At 39.0% G+C, this 18,326-nt stretch overlaps 2 protein-coding genes and 1 long non-coding RNA gene across 9 annotated transcripts in view; all 3 read left to right on the forward strand.

The window, feature by feature from the left end:
* SUGP2 (SURP and G-patch domain containing 2) overlaps positions 1-9,729 on the forward strand; it is a 26,521-nt gene extending 16,792 nt beyond the window's left edge. For 3 of the 6 annotated variants that reach the window (XM_085040452.1, XM_085040453.1, XM_085040454.1), the window contains exons 9-12: positions 2,657-2,721; positions 2,987-3,123; positions 6,831-6,951; positions 9,424-9,729. In XM_085040452.1, coding sequence (XP_084896578.1) covers positions 2,657-2,721; positions 2,987-3,123; positions 6,831-6,951 — 323 coding nt within the window. In that variant the 3' untranslated portion in view covers positions 9,424-9,729. Of the gene's footprint in view, positions 1-2,656; positions 2,722-2,986; positions 3,128-6,830; positions 6,952-8,780; positions 8,801-9,423 lie in introns of those variants that run through there. The other 3 variants (XR_014846239.1, XR_014846238.1, XM_085040455.1) reach the window with 3 other exon arrangements.
* Positions 9,730-10,605: 876 nt separating this feature from the next.
* Positions 10,606-11,848, forward strand: LOC146426117 (uncharacterized). Of its 2 annotated transcripts, none has more exons than XR_014846241.1 (2): positions 10,606-10,713; positions 10,959-11,848. It is a non-coding gene; the product is annotated as an uncharacterized LOC146426117 (long non-coding RNA). The 2 variants fall into 2 exon arrangements; XR_014846240.1 differs by lacking the exon at positions 10,606-10,713 and adding an exon at positions 10,779-10,908.
* Positions 11,849-16,734: 4,886 nt separating this feature from the next.
* Positions 16,735-18,326, forward strand: part of HOMER3 (homer scaffold protein 3) — a 39,949-nt gene continuing 38,357 nt past the window's right edge. The window contains exon 1 of the mRNA XM_085040462.1: positions 16,735-16,752. The gene's annotated coding sequence lies outside the window, so the exon portion shown is untranslated. The remainder of the gene's footprint in view (positions 16,753-18,326) is intronic.

Consider the following 18,326-nt stretch of genomic DNA (forward strand, 5'->3'; position numbering starts at 1 on the left):
ATTTCAGTTTTGTAGTGAAATGTTTCAATTTCACAGTGAAAAATTCCAGTTTTATATTGAAATACTGAAATTCAAGCACGTCAGCAGCAAGGCGCTCAGGGTCAGGATGATCTCTGCACCAAAAAGGGTCTGCCTTGTGGAGGAGCCCAAAGGTAAAATTCAATTTTACAGGGAAATATTTCAATTCTGTACTGGAGTGTTTCAATTTGATAGTGAAAAGTTTCAGCTTTATATTAGAATATTTCAGTTCTAGCAAGGTGCTCAGGGTGGGGATGATCCCTGTGCCAAAAAGGGTCTGCCTTGTGGAGGAGCCCAAAGGTTAGCAGGTTTGGAGTGAAAAATTGTGAAAAGTATTGGTTTTATCATGAAATATTCCAGTTTTGTATTAGAATATTTCAGTTCTAGCAAGGTGCTCAGGGTCAGGATGATCCCTGTGCCCAGGAGGGTGTGTCTTGTGGAGGAGCCCAAAGGTAAAATTCAATTTTATAGGGAAATATTCCAGTTTTATAGGGAAATGTTTCAGTTTTATATTGGAATAGTTCCATTCTAGCAAGGCGCTCAGGGTGGGGATGATCCCTGCGCCAAAAAGGGTGTGCCTCGTGCAGGAGCCCAAAGGTTAGTGGGTTTGGAGTGAAAAATTGAATTTTAGAGTGAAAAGTATTGGTTTTATAGTGAAAAATTCCAGTTTTATAGTGAAAAATTCCAGTTTTATAGTGAAATATTTCAGTTCTAGCAAGGTGTTCAGGGTCAGGATGATCCCTGCACCCAAGAGGGTGTGCCTTGTGGAGGAGCCCAAAGGTAAAAATTCAGTTTTATAGGGAAATATTCCAGTTTTATAGGGAAATGTTTCAATTTTATAGTGAAAAGTTACAGTTTTATAGTGAAATATTACGGTTTTATAGTGAAATACTTCAATTTTGTACTGGAATATTTCAATTTTGTAATGGAATATTTCAATTTTGTATTGGAATATTTCAATTTTGTAGTTAAAAATTACCATTTTATATTGGAATGTTTCCATTTTATACTGGAATATTGAAATTCTAGTGAATTGAAATCCTAGTGAATTCTAGCAAGGTGCTCAGAGTGGGCATCATCCCTGTGCCCAAGAGGGTGTGCCTTGTGGAGGAGCCTAAAAGTTAGCGGGTTTGGAATGAAAAATTGAATTTTAGAGTGAAATATTTCAGTTTTATAGAGGAAAAAATTCAGTTTTGTAGTGAAATATTTCGATTTTATAGTGAAATATTTTGATTTTATAGTGAAATATTTCAATTTTGTACTGGAATATTTCACTTTCACAATGGAATATTTCAATTTTGTATTGGAATATTTGAATTTTATAGGTAAAAATTACCATTTTATATTGGAATGTTTCCATTTTATACTGGAATATTGAAATTCTAGTGAATTCTAGCAAGGTGCTCAGGGTCAGGATGATCCCTGTGCCCAAGAGGGTGTGTCTTGTGGAGGAGCCCAAAGGTAAAATTCAATTTTATAGGGAAATATTCCAGTTTTATAGGGAAATGTTTCAGTTTTAGAGTGAAAAATTACAGTTTTATAGTGAAATATTTTGATTTTATGGTGAAATAGTTGAATTTTGTATCGGAATATTTCAATTTTATATCAGAATATTTCAATTTTATACTGGAGTGTTTCAGTTCTACAGTGAAATGTTTTGATTCTGTAGTGAAATACTTCAATTTTATAGTGCAAAATTCCAGGTTGTTTTTTAATGTTTCCATTTTATATTGGAATGTTTCAGTTCTATAGTGAAATAGGTCAATTTTATTGTGAAATGTTTCAAATTTGTATTGAAACATTTCAGTTTTATAGTGAAATTTTTCAATTTTATAGTGGAATATTTCAATATTATATTGAAATATTTCAATTTTATTGTGAAATAGTTCAATTTCATAGTGAAATAGTTCAATTTTATAGTGAAAAATTCCAGTTTTATATTGGAATATTTCATTTTCATATTGGAATATTTCAGTTTTGTATTGGAATGTTTCAATTTTATATTAAAATATTTCTGTTTTATAGTGAAATATTTCAATTTTATAGTGAAATATTTCAATTTTATATTGGAATATTTTAATTTTATATTGGAATGCTTCAATTTTACATTGAAATGTTTAATCTTATAGTGAGCAATTTCAATTTTATAGTAAAATGTTTCAGTTTTATACTGCAAAATTTCAATTTTACATTGAAAAATGTCTGTTTTATATTGGAATATTTCAATTTTATAGTAAAATGTTTCAGTTTTGCAGTGAAATGAAAGAGAATTTGGATGCATCGTGACAAAAAATCCGATTTTTTCAGGTTCTTCATTGCTGGTTATTGGTTGAAAAAACTGCATTTCTTTCATATGAAATCCAACACAAAATTCACTTTAAATCTTCATTAAAGTGGCAAAGGAGAAGCTGAATAAATAAATCATTTCTCTCATGGAGCAACAGCAAAGTTTGTATCAAACACCTTCAAATATTCCTCAAACATTCTCTGAGTATAAATTTAATTAATTTTTTTTTAATTCTGATTTTCTCACTGCTGCTGTTTCAGGCTCAGGCATTGAGTTGGGGCTGAAATTCACTTTTTGGAGGTTTTTTTGGGTTTGTTTTTGCTGAAATTTGGATTTTTTTCTGCCCTGCAGTGCATGAACCTGTGAGGATTGCTTATGACAGACCCAGGGGCTGCCCTGCCAGCAAGAAAAAAAAGGTAAAAAATTCTCTATTTCCACAAGAAAATCCCCAAAATTGTGCCATAAAATCCAACTAAAAATCCTCACCATAACATCAAATTAAAAATCAGGAATTTCCCTTCGAGTGCCTTTAAAAAAATCACCCTCTGACTGATTTTTCCCACCAAAAAATACAATTTTTCCTAAAACCCCAAACACACCTCAACCCCTTCCAGTTTGTGCTGCAAATTTCCCCATTTTTCCCAAATCCTGCCAAATTTTAATCTTGTTTTTTCTCCCCAGAAACCGAAGGATCTGGAATTTTCTCACAAAAGGTTGACTCCCAGGAATGTTGGATTCCAGATGCTGCAGAGGATGGGATGGCAGGAGGGACATGGCTTGGGCTCCAGGGGCAGAGGGATCCGAGAGCCTGTCAGAGTGTATGTAAGGAAATCTGGGAAAATCTGGGAAAATTTGGGTTTCTTGATTCACCAAACTCAAATTTCTGATGGTTTTTATCACCTCAGCATCTCCCTTTGGCTCATCATGGGTTTAAATTAGAAGGGAAATGTAGGAATGTTGCAGGTTTAGGTGATAATTTGATTTTTCTGTGAATTTTGGGGTTTATTGCCATGTGAGCTCCAGGGGCAGAGGGATCCCAGAGCCTGTCAGAGTGTATGTAAGGAAATCCGGGAAAATTTGGGAAAAATTGGGATTTTCTGATGGTTTTTATCACCTCAGCATCTCCCTTTGGCTCATCATGGGTTTAAATTATAAGGGAAATGAAGGAATGTTGGAGGTTTAGGTGATAATTTGAATTTTTGGTGAATTTTGAGGTTTATTATTTATTTTCTAGTGTGAGCTCCAGGGGCAGAGGGATCCCAGAGCCTGTCAGAGTGTATGGAAGGAAATCTGGGAAAATCCAGGAAAATTTGGGAAAATTTGGGAAAAATTGGGATTTTCTGGTAGTTTTTATCACCTCAGCATCTCCCTTTGGCTCATCATGGGTTTAAATTATAAGGGAATTGAAGGAATGTTGGAGGTTTAGGTGATAATTTCATTTTTTTTCGCTAATTTTGGCAAATTAGACAGAGAAATCCCAGAGCCAGTCAGAGTGTATGTAAGGAAATTCGGGAAAATTTTGGATTTGGGATTCATCAAACTCACATTTCTGATGGTTTTTATCACCCCAGAATGTCCTTTTTGATCATAATTTCTTTAAATTAGAAGGGAAATGTAGGAATGTTGGAGGTTTAGGTGATAATTTGATTTTTTAATGAATTTTGAGGGCTATTTTATTTATTTTAGTGTGAGCTCCAGGGGCAGAGGGATCCCAGAGCCTGTCAGAGTGTATGGAAGGAAATCTGGGAAAATCTGGGAAAATTTGGGAAAAATTGGGATTTTCTGGTGGTTTTTATCACCTCAGCATCTCCCTTTGGCTCATCATGGGTTTAAATTAGAAGGGAAATGAAGGAATGTTGGAGGTTTAGGTGATAATTTCATTTTTTTCGCTAATTTTGGCAAATTAGACAGAGAAATCCCAGAGCCAGTCAGAGTGTATGTAAGGAAATTCGGGAAAATGTTGGATTTGGGATTCATCAAACTCACATTTCTGGTGGTTTTTATCACCCCAGAATGTCCTTTTTGATCACAATTTCTTTAAATTAGAAGGGAAATGTAGGAATGTTGGAGGTTTAGGTGATAATTTGATTTTTTTGTGAATTTTGGGGGCTATTTTATTTATTTTATAGTGTGAGCTCCAGGGGCAGAGGGATCCCAGAGCCTGTCAGAGTGTATGGAAGGAAATCTGGGAAAATCTGGGAAAATTTGGGAAAATTCAGGAAAAATTGGGATTTTCTGATGGTTTTTATCACCCCAGAATGTCCTTTTTGCTCATCACTTCTTTAAATTAGAAGGGAATTGAAGGAATGTTGGAGGTTTAGGTGATAATTTCATTTTTCTGTGAATTTTGGGGTTTATTGCCATGTGAGCTCCAGGGGCAGAGGGATCCCAGAGCCTGTCAGAGTGTATGTAAGGAAATCCGGGAAAATCTGGGAAAAATTGGGAAAAATTGGGATTTTCTGGTGGTTTTTATCACCCTGTAGTGTTCTTTGTACTCATCGTGGGTTTAAATTATAAGGGAAATGAAGGAATGTTGGAGGTTTAGGTGATAATTTGAATTTTTGGTGAATTTTGAGGGTTATTATTTATTTTATAGTGTTAGCTCCAGAGGCAGAGGAATCCGAGAGCCTGTCAGAGTGTATGTAAGGAAATCTGGGAAAATTTGGGAAAAATTGGGATTTTCTGGTGGTTTTTATCACCCCAGAATGTCATTTTTGCTCATCACTTCTTTAAATTATAAGGGAATTGAAGCAATGTTGGAGGTTTAGGTGATAATTTGATTTTTTTATGAATTTTGGGGGCTATTTTATTTATTTTAGTGTGAGCTCCAGGGGCAGAGGGATCCCAGAGCCTGTCAGAGTGTATGGAAGGAAATCTGGGAAAATCTGGGAAAATTTGGGAAAAATTGGGATTTTCTGGTGGTTTTTATCACCTCAGCATCTCCCTTTGGCTCATCATGGGTTTAAATTAGAAGGGAATTGAAGGAATGTTGGAGGTTTAGGTGATAATTTGATTTTTTTTGCTAATTTTGGGGTTATCATTTATTTTAGTGTGAGCTCCAGGGGCAGAGGAATCCCAGAGCCTGTCAGAGTGTATGGAAGGAAATCTGGGAAAATCTGGGAAAATTCGGGAAAATTTTGGATTTTCTGATGGTTTTTGTCACCTCAAAATCTCCTTTTTGCTCATCGCTTGTTTAAATTAGAAGGGAATTGAAGGAATGTTGGAGGTTTAGGTGATAATTTCATTTTTTTCGCTAATTTTGGCAAATTAGACAGAGAAATCCCAGAGCCAGTCAGAGTGTATGTAAGGAAATTCGGGAAAATTTTGGATTTGGGATTCATCAAACTCACATTTCTGATGGTTTTTATCACCCCAGAATGTCCTTTTTGATCATAATTTCTTTAAATTAGAAGGGAATTGAAGGAATGTTGGAGGTTTAGGTGATAATTTGATTTTTTTATGAATTTTGGGGGCTATTTTATTTATTTTAGTGTGAGCTCCAGGGACAGAGGGATCCGAGAGCCTGTCAGAGTGTATGGAAGGAAATCTGGGAAAATTTGGGATTTTCTGGTGGTTTTTATCACCCCAGAATGTCATTTTTGATCATCACTTCTTTAAATTAGAAGGGAAATGAAGGAATGTTGGAGGTTTAGGTGATAATTTCATTTTTTTTGCTAATTTCAGCAAATTAGACAGAGAAATCCAAGAGCCTGGCAAAGTGTATGTAAGAAAAACTGGGAGAATTTGGGAAAATTTGGGAAAATTTGGGATTTGGGATTCATCAAACTCACATTTCTGATGGTTTTTATCACCCTGGAATGTTTTTTTTTGCTCATCACACATTTAAATTATAAGGGAAATAATTTAGATTTAGGTGATAATTTGATTTTTTTGCTTATTTTGGGGTTTATTGCCATGTGGGAAGAGATAAATTTTGCCACAAGGTTAAATTTTTTGCCACAAGATTAATTTTTTTGCCACATAAGTTAACTTATTTCAGAAATATAATTTTTTTTTGGGGCATCTTTTCAGTAGAGCATGAGAAATTCACTCATTCTGAACTAGAAAAATCCAATTAACTCATTTCTGAAATACAAAAATCAAGATTTTTTTGGGCATCTTTTCAGCAGGAGATCAGGTCTGAAGGTAACTAAATTCTGAAATACAAAAATTTAAAAAATCAAAGTATTTTGGGCATCTTTTAGCAGAGGATCAGCCTGAAATTAACTCATTTCTGAATGAGAAAAATAAAAAAAAAATCAAAGTATTTTGGGCATTTTTTCAGGAGGACATCAGGCCTGAAATTCTCTCATTCCTGAGATAGAAAAACCAAAATAACTCATTCCTGAAACACAAAAATCAAATTATTTTGGCATTTTTTCAGCATTAAACCAACCCTGAACTCAAAATTTCTGCCATAATTTGATTTTCCAGCTGATTTTTCCCGTTTTTCCCGCTGGGAATTTGGGATTTGAGGATTATTTTCTGGGATTTTCGGTTTCTAACTCCTAATTTTCTCTCCCAGAGGTGCAACTTCAGCAGGGGAAGGTTTGGGAGTCGCTGGGGAAGAAAACCAAGAAGATGCTTTTGATGTTTTCAGGCAGAGGATGATCCAGATGTACAGGCAGAAAAGGGCGAGTAAATAGGTGAGTGAAGAAAAATCCCCAAAAAATCCCCAAAAAAATCAGAATTTTGCAGCAAAAATCCCCAAAAAAATCAGAATTTTGCAGCAAAAATCCCCAAAAAAATCAGAATTTTGCAGCAAAATCCCCAAAAATCTGAACTGTGCAGCCAAAATCCCCCCAAAAATCTGGATTTTGCAGCCAAAATCCCCAAAAATCTGAATTGTGCAGCAAAAATCCCCAAAAATCTGAATTGTGCAGCAAAAATCCCCAAAAAAAATCTGAATTGTGTAGCCAAAATCCCCAAAAATCTGAATTGTGCAGCCAAATCCAACCCCAAATCCCAAAAAAATCTGAATTTTGTAGCCAAATCCCCAAAAATCAGAATTGTGCAGCGCCAAAATTCCCAAAAATCTGAATTGTGCAGCCAAATCCAACTCCAAATTCCAAAAAAATCTGAATTTTGCAGCCAAATCCAAAAAAATCTGAATTTTGCACTCAAATCCAACCCCAAATCCCACAAAAATCAGAATTGTACAGCCAAAATCCAAAAAAAATCTGAATTGTGCAGCTAAATCCAACCCCAAATCCCAAAAAAATCTGAATTCTGCAACCAAATCCCCAAAAAATCTGAATTTTGCACTCAAATCCAACCCCAAATCCCAAAAAAATTAGAATTGTGCAACCAAAATCCTAAAAAAATCTGAATTGTGCATCCAAATCCAACCTCAAATCCCAAAAAATCTGAATTTTGCACTCAAATCCAACCCCAAATCCCAAAAAAATCGGAATTGTGCAGCCAAATCCAACCCCAAATCCCAAAAAAATCTGAATTTTGCACTCAAATCCAACCCAAACCCCAAAAAATCTGAATTTTGCACTCAAATCCAACCCCAAATCCCAAACAAAATTGAATTTTCCTGGTTTCTGAGAACCCAAATGTGTCCTGGGAGGGCTGAGAGACCTCAAATTCTCAATTTTTTTCACAATTCCAGGCTGAATTGAAATGGATTTCAATAGATTTGAATGGATTTCAATCGATTTAAATGAATTTAAATATATTTAAATGGATTTAAATCTCTTCTCAGCCCCAAGTTCACCAGTTGGCACATTTTGGGGTGAATTTGCTGCTCCCCAAAAAGGGGAAAAATGCTGCAAAATCCAGAAAAATTTATAAATTTTGAGTTTAATGCTGATTTCAGGGTAAAGTGACCACTGGGAAATTCCCATCCTGTGCCAAAATTCCAGTTTTTCCTTCTCTGAGGAATTCCCTGGGATTTGGAAAATTTGCCTTTTGCAGGCAAATGATTGGAAAATAAAAATTTCTTCTTGGAAAATAGAAATTTAACAAAATTAATTTAACAGGTGAAAAACTTGTGCAGGGAAATGATTGGAAAATAAAAATTTTATTATTGGAAAATAAAAATTTAACAAAACAAATTGAACACATGGAAAACTTGTGAAGGCAAATGATTGAAAAATAAAAATTTCTTCTTGGAAAATAAAAATTTAACAAAACAAATTGAACACGTGAAAAACTTGTGAAGGCAAATGATTGAAAAATAAAAATTTCTTATTGAAAAATAAAAATTTAACAAAAATTTAACACAGGAAAAACTTGTGCAGGGAAATGATTGGAAAATAAAAATTTTATTATTGAAAAATAAAAATTTAACAAAATTAATTTAACACAGGAAAAACTTGAGCAGGGAAATGATTAGAAAATAAAAATTTTATTATTGGAAAATAAAAATTTAACAAAAATTGAACCCATGAAAAACTTTTCCAGCCACTCTACCTTGCTGAAAACCCAAAAAAATAAATTGAATTTAATTTTTTTCCTGGTTTTTCAGTTCCAGGCTCTCTTCCATGAGAAGAGAAACCCAAAAAATCAATTTTGAAAATGTTGAAAATCAATTTTGAAAACCCAAAAATAAATTGAATTTTCTTTTTTTTTCCTGTTTTTTCAGTTCCAGGCTCTCTTCCATGAGAAGAGAAACCCAAAAAATAAATCTTGAAAATGTTGAAAATCAATTTTGAAAACCCAAAAATAAATTGAATTTTCTTTTTTTTTCCTGTTTTTTCAGTTCCAGGCTCTCTTCCATGAGAAGAGAAACCCAAAAAATAAATCTTGAAAATGTTGAAAATCAATTTTGAAAACCCAAAAATAAATTGAATTTTCTTTTTTTTTCCTGTTTTTTCAGTTCCAGGCTCTCTTCCATGAGAAGAGAAACCCAAAAAATCAATTTTGAAAACTTTCAAAATGTTGAAAATCAATTTTGAAAACCCAAAAATAAATTGAATTTTCCTTTTTTTTCCTGGTTTTTCAGTTCCAGGCTCTCTTCCATGAGAAGAGAAACCCAAAAAATCAATTTTAAAAACTTTCAAAATTTTGAAAATGTTGAAAATCAATTTTGAAAACTTTCAAAATGTTGAAAATCAATTTTGAAAACCCAAAAATAAATTAAATTTTCCTTTTTTTTCCTGTTTTCCCAGTTCCAGGCTCTCTTCCATGAAGACTGCAAGCTCCAGTGAACATTTTCAACTAACTCCAGTGGTGTTTCTGCTGTTTTTTCATTTGGGTTTTTTGCCATTTATGAATCCTGTAGAGAAATTTCTTTTTTTTTTTGCTCCTTTTTCCGTGCAGATGCAGCAGTGCTGAGCTAGTGGCAATGGCTTTATGTTATGAGAGAAAAAAAACCACAAAAAAAATCAGATTTTTCCCTCTCCTTTTAGTGTAAGTAAACCTCTGTTGGTGATGTTGAATTTTTGGGTAGCTGCAATAAATGTAGAGCTGGAAGATTTTGGGGGTTGGTGATGTTTTTTTTGGGGGTTTGATGATGTTTTTTGGATGTTTTTTGGGGTTTTTATTTCGCTTGTGAGTTTGGCCATTTGTAAGAAATATGCATCATGGGGGTTTTTGGGTTTTTTTTTAATTTTTTGGGTTTTTTTTTAATTTTTTGGCACTAAAAATTGGGGTTTTTTGGGGTGTCTGAGGGAAGGGAGCTCCCTCTGGTCTGTGCTGCTAAATGTCTCTGTTGAGAATCCACAAAATCACTCTTTAATTTCCTTTTTTTCCATGTTTTTTGGTGCATTAAATCCAAACCCCACAGCCTCACTGTGCCCCAGAGTTCCCTTTAGTCCCATTTTTCTCTCCGATTTCCTTGCTGAAAACAGCAAAACTTTGCTCTTTTCCATCCCTGTTGCCTTTAAATCCAAATTTTTTTTCCAGTCTTTTTTCCATCCCTGTTGCCTTTAAATCCAAATTTTTTTTCCAGTCTTTTTTCCAACCCTGTTGCCTTTAAATCCAAATTTTCCCTTTTTTTCCAGTCTTTTTTCCATCCCTGTTGCCTTTAAATCCAAATTTTTCTTTTTTTCCCAGTCTTTTATCCATCCCTGTTGCCTTTAAATCCAAATTATTTTTTCCAGTCTTTTTTCCATCCCTATTGCCTTTAAATCCAAATTTTTCTTTTTTTTTCAGTCTTTTTTCCATCCCTGTTGCCTTTAAATCCAAATTTTCCTTTTTTTTTCCAGTCTTTTTTCCATCCCTGTTGCCTTTAAATCCAAATTTTCCTTTTTTTTTCAGTCCTTTTTCCATCCCTATTGCCTTTAAATCCAAATTTTTCTTTTTTTTTTCAGTCCTTTTTCCATCCCTGTTGCCTTTAAATCCAAATTATTTTTTCCAGTCTTTTTTCCATCCCTATTGCCTTTAAATCCAAATTTTCCCTTTTTTTTTCAGTCTTTCATCCATCCCTGTTGCCTTTAAATCCAAATTATTTTTTTTCAGTCTTTTATTCATCCCTGTTGCCTTTAAGTCCAATTTTTTTCCAGTCTTTTTTCCAACCCTATTGCCTTTAAATCCAAATTTTTCTCTTTTTTTCAGTCCTTTTTCCATCTCTATTGCCTTTAAATCCAAATTTTTCTTTTTTTCCAGTCTTTTTTCCATCCCTGTTGCCTTTAAATCCAAATTATTTTTTTCCAGTCTTTTTTCCAACCCTTTTGCCTTTAAATCCAATTTTTTTTTTTTCCAGGCAGGAGGTGAGGGGAAAAATTGGAATTTTACCCTTTCACCTCCCAGATTTTCCCTTTTTTCCTCCTTTTCATCAAAAATTGATGCAATGGAAGGACCTGGTCTAGAAAAAAAAAGGGACATTTGCTCTCATTGGAGAGAAATGAAATCCCCATTTTGGGGGAAATGTCCTGAAAATAAAACTACAGTCAGGAATTCAGTGTTGGATTCATGGAGATGTTTCATTTTCCTTTTATTTTTTTTGCCTTCAGAGCTTTTCTGTGGTGTGAAATAAATTTTTCCTATTTATTTTGTGGGTTTTTTGTTGGTTTTTTTGTTTTTTTTTAGAAGCCACTAAGCATCGTCAGTGTGAAGCCTCAGTCTGTGCTGAGGTTTGGTTTCTCCAAATCAGTGAAATTAATTTTAAAAATGAAAAAATAATATTAAAAATAAATTAAAAAAATAAAATCAGCCTTTTTTATTTCCATTGATATTCCACTCTGCTTTAAAATTCACAGTGCCCAAAGAAAATCTGCACTCAGAAATTCAAATATTCTCCTTTTGCGTTGTTTTTTATGCTACAACAGGTACGTTTTGTATAAATTCGAATCCAAATTTAATTAAAAATTAACTCCCAAAAGTCCTGTATCACCTTTAATTCCACATCTCTCATATCTCAGTGGCCAATCACAACCAGACTGTAGATCTGAGAAATAAAAAAACACCTTTAAAAATCAGAATATGCTCAAAAAGAACAATAAGGTCCTTCTGAAATCAATCATTTTGGGTTTTGTTGTTGTTTTTTTTTCCTTTTTTTGTGAACCTCGTTGAGTAGGAGACTTGCTGGATTGCAGCAAGGCTGGAAACTGTTTGCATTCTCTGTGGGCAATAAAGTTCCTGCTGGTTGAGAAATTGTGGTGTTGGTGGAGTTGTGGGATGGGTTGGGGTGGGAGGGAAACTAAAATCATCTAGGGACACCTGCTGGATGTCACTAACTGCTCCAGCCTGGCCTGGGACATTCCAGGGATCCAGGGCAGCCAAATTCTCTGGGAATTCCTTCCCAAAATCCCATCCAGGGATCCAGGAGCAGCCAAATTCTCTGGGAATTCCATCTCAGGGAGGAATTCTTTCCCAAAATCCCATTCAGGAATCCAGGGACAGCCAGAGCTCCTCTGGGAATTCCTTCCCAAAATCCCATCCAGGGGCAGGCAGAGCTCTCTGGGAATTCCATCCCAGCCAGGAATTGCTTCCCAAAATCCCATCCAGGGATCCAGGGGCAGCCAGAGCTCCTCTGGAAATTCCATTCCAGCCAGGAATTCCATCCCAAAATCCCATCCAATCCCAGGGAGGAATTGTTCCCAAAATCCCATCCGGGGATCCAGGGGCAGCCAGAGCTGCTCTGGGAATTTCATCCCAGGGAGGAATTGCTTCCCAAAATCCCAGGAATTCCTTCCCAAAATCCCATCCAGGGATCCAGGGGCAGCCAGAGCTCCTCTGGAAATTCCATTCCAGCCAGGAATTCCATCCCAAAATCCCATCCAACCCCATGGAATTCCAGCCAGGAATTGCTTCCAAAAATCCCATCCAGGGATCCAAAGGCAGCCAAAATCTCTGGGAATTCCATCCCAGCCAGGAATTCCTTCCCAAAATCCCACCCAGCTCTGCCCTGTAGCAGTGAGAATCATTCCCTGTGCCCTGGCACTGCAGCCCTTGGGAACTGTCACTCACTATCTGTGTCCAGGGGTCCCTGTCCTGGTGTCCCTGTCCCTGTCCTGGGTTCTGTGTCCTTGTCTTGGGGTCCCTCTTTGTGCCCAAGGCTCCCTGTCCTGAGGTCTGTATCTTTGCCCTGAGGTCCCTGTCCCTGTCCTGGATTCTGTGTCCTTGACCTGGTGTCCCTGTCCCTGTCCTGGGGTCCCTGTCCCTGTCCTGAGGTCCCTGTCCAAGGTTCCTGTCCAAGGTTCCTGTCCCTGTCCCGGGGTCCCTGTCCCCATGCTGGTGTCTGTGTCCCTGTCCACGAGTCCCTCTCTGTGGCAGAGGTCCCTGTCCCTCTCCTGGATCCCTGTCTCCTGTCCATCTGTCCCAGTCTATGTCCGAGGATCCCTGTCCCATCTGTGTCCATGTCCGAGGGTCCCTGCCCAGTGTCCCTGTGTCCATGTCCGAGGGTCCCTGCGTCCCAGCCCAGTGTCCCTGTCCCCTGTCCATGTCTATGTCCGAGGCTCCCTGCCCAGTGTCCCTGTCCCCTGTGCCCACGTCCGAAGGTCCCTGCCCAGTGTCCCTATCCCTGCCCAGTGTCCCTGTCCCTATGTCCATGTACCTGTCCGGTGTCCGAGGCTCCCTGCCCAGTGTCCCTATCCCTGCCCAGTGTCCCCATCCCTGTGTCCATGTACCTGTCCGGTGTCCGAGGCTCCCTGCCCAGTGTCCCTGTCCCTGTGTCCGTGTACCTGTCCGCTGTCCGAGGCTCCCTGCCCAGTGTCCCTGTCCCTGTCCCGCTGTCCCCTCACGCCGCTCTCCCTCTCCCTCACGCGATGCCCACGTGCCGCGGCGGGCTGTGCCACGTGCCTCACTCACGTGTCAGCACCGCGTGCCTCTATCACGTGTCAGCACCGCGTGCCTCAGTCACGTGTCAGCACCGCGTGCCTCAGTCACGTGTCAGCACCGCGTGCCTCTATCACGTGTCAGCACCGCGTGCCTCTGTCACGTGTCAGCACCGCGTGCCTCTGTCACGTGTCAGCACCGCGTGCCTCTGTCACGTGTCAGCACCGCGTGCCCTCACTCACGTGTCAACACCCCGTGCCTCTATCACGTGTCAGCACCGCGTGCCTCTATCACGTGCCCCGGCGGGCGGTGCCACGCGCTCCGTCACGTGTCTGTACCACGTGCCCCTCATCCCGTTCCCGCCTTCGCTCCCCTCAAGCGCCGCCGCCATCTTGGGGAGGAGAGTTGTGAGGGGAGCGTTGGGCATTGTGTCCTTAAATTCCCAAAATCCGCAATAAAACGCGTTAATAAACCTCGGGATGAGCGCGGAAAGGCTTTTCTATTTTATTTCTGTTGAATATTCCGCTCTGCTTTAAAGTTCAGTGCCCAGAGAAAGTCTGCACTCAGAAATTCATTCTCCTTCTGCGTTGTTTTTTGTGCTACAACAGGTACGTTTTGTAATTAAAACTTAACAAAAAAAAAAAAAAACACGCTGAAGGGCTTTAAAAAGATGTCCCAACTCTTCCTCTGCATGTTTTGTTTTAATGCACTACCTTTGGGGTTTTCTAACAGCTTCAGTATAAAAATATTAAATACCAAAATACATTCAATTTAAAAAATATATATTAAATACCAAAATATATGTGAGCTAACATCATCTGAAAACAAGTGATTTTGGCTCCAAGTCTTCAAGGATCAACCAAAAAGCTCAAAATTCAAACTTTCAGTGTTCAGTTTAGTCTGAAGGTGAAGCAATTAAAATCAGTTCTGTATAAAATAACAGAATTACACACACAAGAATTCTACCAGGTCTTGTAGCACCAAAAGAAATTGCTGACATTTCAAGGTGCTAAATTATCCCAGAAGAAATCTCTGTCCTGGCTTGCCTGGGAAAACAAAACCAGAACTCCAAAAATAAAGTTTTGGGGTGAAAATGATTTTCCTTAATACTCTGAGTAACAGAGAAACAAGTCAATATCAAAAGTTTTCATGTCCAAAATACCAATGATAAGTAACCATAAGTAGGTAATTCCCACATTTTATAATAAAACTCTGGAATTTCAGGACATCATCCTCCCTTGTGCCTCCATTTCCCTGGCATTTTGAGGTTTATTTGTGGTTATTTCAAGGAATTTGTGAATATTTATTCCTTTGGGTGATAAAAACACTTAAATTTGTTCCTTTGGGTGATAAAAACACTTAAATTTATTCCTTTGGGTGACAAAAACACTTAAATCCAGCTGGGAGAACTGAAGGAACTCCCAAAAATCTGCCTGGATTTTTAAATAATCTTTTTTTTTTTTAATATAATTGGAGGCAAAGAGGAAAATACTGTGGTTTTCAGTAGGTTACTTGATGTTTAACAAAGTCACGTTTAATACACTCCTAGGAATGTCTTTGTTTGATTTTCTTCATAGCAACAGAGGAGTATTTTTAGTCTTGACTTGGACTATTTAAATATGGATTTAATTGTTCTAATTAACTCCAGCCTCTGGATTATTCTTTTTGTTGCTTGGTAGCAAATAATTTGCTTGTTTTATACCAATATTAAATTTATATTGGTCAAATACTCTCATCAGTGTTTATAACCAGCGAGGAAATACCTGTAGATAAGCAGAAATAAGTGAATATTTATCAGGAAACAACACCTTTTTTACATCCCTCGGTGAAACATAAAAGCAATTCTAACCCACATTTGTTTTGTTTTATTTCTACAGTGTTGATTTCTCTGCCTGCAGGGTTGGATATCAAACTCCTCCTGCCTTGCCTGAAGTTCTGCAGTTTGTCAGAGATCTCCCTCTGTTGGATAATTCTGTAAATCCAATTGGGAACAGGTTGGAGAGAAGCTCAAACCACAAAAAAAAAAAACCAAAAAAACCCTCAGGATTGCAGCAATCTGTCATTAAATAAACAAACCTACCTTGTCCTGCTTCTAGGAACAGGTAATGCTTTTATTTCAGGAAAAAATATTCTGTATTTTTATGTCTTTTGTTCCACAGGTTTTGTTTTTTTATTCCTGAGACTTCAAAAACTAAAAGGATTCCTCAGCTTTGTTTGAAGTTTTTGCATTCAGAAATACTAATATTTCCAGCCAAGTTAGATTAAACATGTTTGGCTTGTTGGACATTAAAAGACTCCCTTTAGAAACTTTCCATATCAAAGGAGAGTTGACATCATAATATTTGCAAATTCAGGGATTGTTTGAGGGTTTTTTCCCCCCTGAAAAAAAACCAAAGAAGGAAAAAAAAACCCAAATCATGGCTTGTATTTTATTGAAAGAAAAATAAGAATAGCTTTGAAGAATTTCAGAAATTCCCCACGCCCAGGAACTCCTAAATCAATCTCATTCCAACAAGAATTACCTGAACAGGCGAAATGTTACTGTTTAAACAAGTTTAGCTTTAGAAATACATTTCATTTTCCTGCAGATGATGGAGATTTGCATGGAGCTGCTCAGCAGAAATTGGAAATTCCGAGTGCAGCTGGAATGTCCCCAGGAATGTCCCCAGGAATGTCCCCAGGAATGTCCCCAGGTGTCTCTGGAAAGGTACACCTGCTGTCCCCAAAGATACACCTGCTGTCCCCAAGGTACACCTGCTGTCCCCAAAGGCACACCTGCTGTCCCCAAGGTATAACTGCTGTCCCAAAGGCACACCTGCTGTCCCCAGAGGCACACCTGCTGTCCCCAGAGGTATAACTGCTGTCCCCAAGGCACACCTGCTGTCCCCAAAGGCACACCTGCTGTCCCCAGAGGCACACCTGCTGTCCCCAAAGGCACACCTGCTGTCCCCAAAGGCACACCTGCTGTCCCCAAGGCACACCTGCTGTCCCCAAAGGCACACCTGCTGTCCCCAAGGCACACCTGCTGTCCCCAAGGCACACCTGCTGTCCCAAAGGCACACCTGCTGTCCCCAAGGCACACCTGCTGTCCCCAAAGGCACAACTGCTGCCCCCAAAGGTATAATTGCTGTCCCAAAGGCATACCTGCTGTCCCCAGGGTACACCTGCTGTCCCCAAAGGTACACCTGCTGTCCCCAAGGTACACCTGCTGTCCCCAGAGGTACACCTGCTTTCCCAAAGGCACACCTGCTGTCCCCAAAGGCACACCTGCTGTCCCAAAGGTGTAACTGCTGTCCCCAAAGTACACCTGCTGTCCCCAAAGGCACACCTGCTGTCCCCAAAGGCACACCTGCTGTCCCAAAGGCACACCTGCTGTCCCCAGAGGTACACCTGCTGTCCCCAGAGGTATAACTGCTGTCCCCAAGGCACACCTGCTGTCCCCAAAGGCACAACTGCTGCCCCCAAAGGTATAATTGCTGTCCCAAAGGCATACCTGCTGTCCCCAGGGTACACCTGCTGTCCCCAAAGGTACACCTGCTGTCCCCAAGGTACACCTGCTGTCCCCAGAGGTACACCTGCTTTCCCAAAGGCACACCTGCTGTCCCCAAAGGCACACCTGCTGTCCCAAAGGTGTAACTGCTGTCCCCAAAGTACACCTGCTGTCCCCAAAGGCACACCTGCTGTCCCCAAAGGCACACCTGCTGTCCCAAAGGCACACCTGCTGTCCCCAGAGGTACACCTGCTGTCCCCAGAGGTATAACTGCTGTCCCCAAGGCACACCTGCTGTCCCCAAAGGCACAACTGCTGCCCCCAAAGGTATAATTGCTGTCCCAAAGGCATACCTGCTGTCCCCAGGGTACACCTGCTGTCCCCAAAGGTACACCTGCTGTCCCCAAGGTACACCTGCTGTCCCCAGAGGTATAACTGCTGTCCCCAAAGGCACACCTGCTGTCCCCAAGGCACACCTGCTCTCCCCAAAGGCACACCTGCTGTCCCCAAAGGTATAACTGCTGTCCCCAAGGCACACCTGCTGTCCCCAAAGGTATAACTGCTGTCCCCAAAGGCACACCTGCTGTCCCCAAAGGCACACCTGCTGTCCCCAGAGGTATAACTGCTGTCCCCAAGGCACACCTGCTGTCCCCAAAGGCACACCTGCTGTCCCCAGATGGGAAGGGATTTCTGGGATATTTTGCCTCAGGCTTCACTCCTCCCTGTGGTTTTTGGGTTTTCAAACAGCCTGGAAATGCCCCATAATTCTGCTTCAGTCGTGTGTTTGTTTAAAACACAAGAACAAAGTCTCTTTCTTCTTGTGTGTCAAAATATACCTGAAACACCTTTTCATGTTCATGGAAACGTAGGGAAGAAAATCCATCATTTTACTGTGGAAAAACAGCTTTTTCTCTTTATCACCCTCTAGTCTTAAAGGATTTTTAGTTCACTGATGTTTTCCATAAACACCACAAAATCTTACAATCCATGTTGGATTTTTTTTTTCCTTTTAGGATTTTAATTCCAATTGTGAAACACAATGATGCTTCCAGCTTTTTGTGTAGATATGGGAATGTTTTCAGTTCCTGCTCTGGAATTCTGTGATGCTAGAGGACCACAGAATTAAAATTACGTTAATTATTACTTTTGAATTAACTCCCAAAAATCCCCACACTGCCTTGTCACTGCTTCATGCTCTTAACCCTCTCAATCCAAATCAGAATAAAACCTCTGAAAATTGAACTCTCACTCCCAAGGAGTGGATAAATGTGACCCAATAAATAAATAAATCATCATGTTTGGAAGTTATTGCTGTCCCTCCCACAGCCACAGTGCAGAAATCCCACAATATATGAAATATCCTATT

This window comes from Lichenostomus cassidix, chromosome 28 (assembly GCF_008360975.1).
Source record: "Lichenostomus cassidix isolate B80296 chromosome 28, HeHo_3.0, whole genome shotgun sequence".
NCBI classification, from domain to species: Eukaryota; Metazoa; Chordata; class Aves; order Passeriformes; family Meliphagidae; genus Lichenostomus; species Lichenostomus cassidix.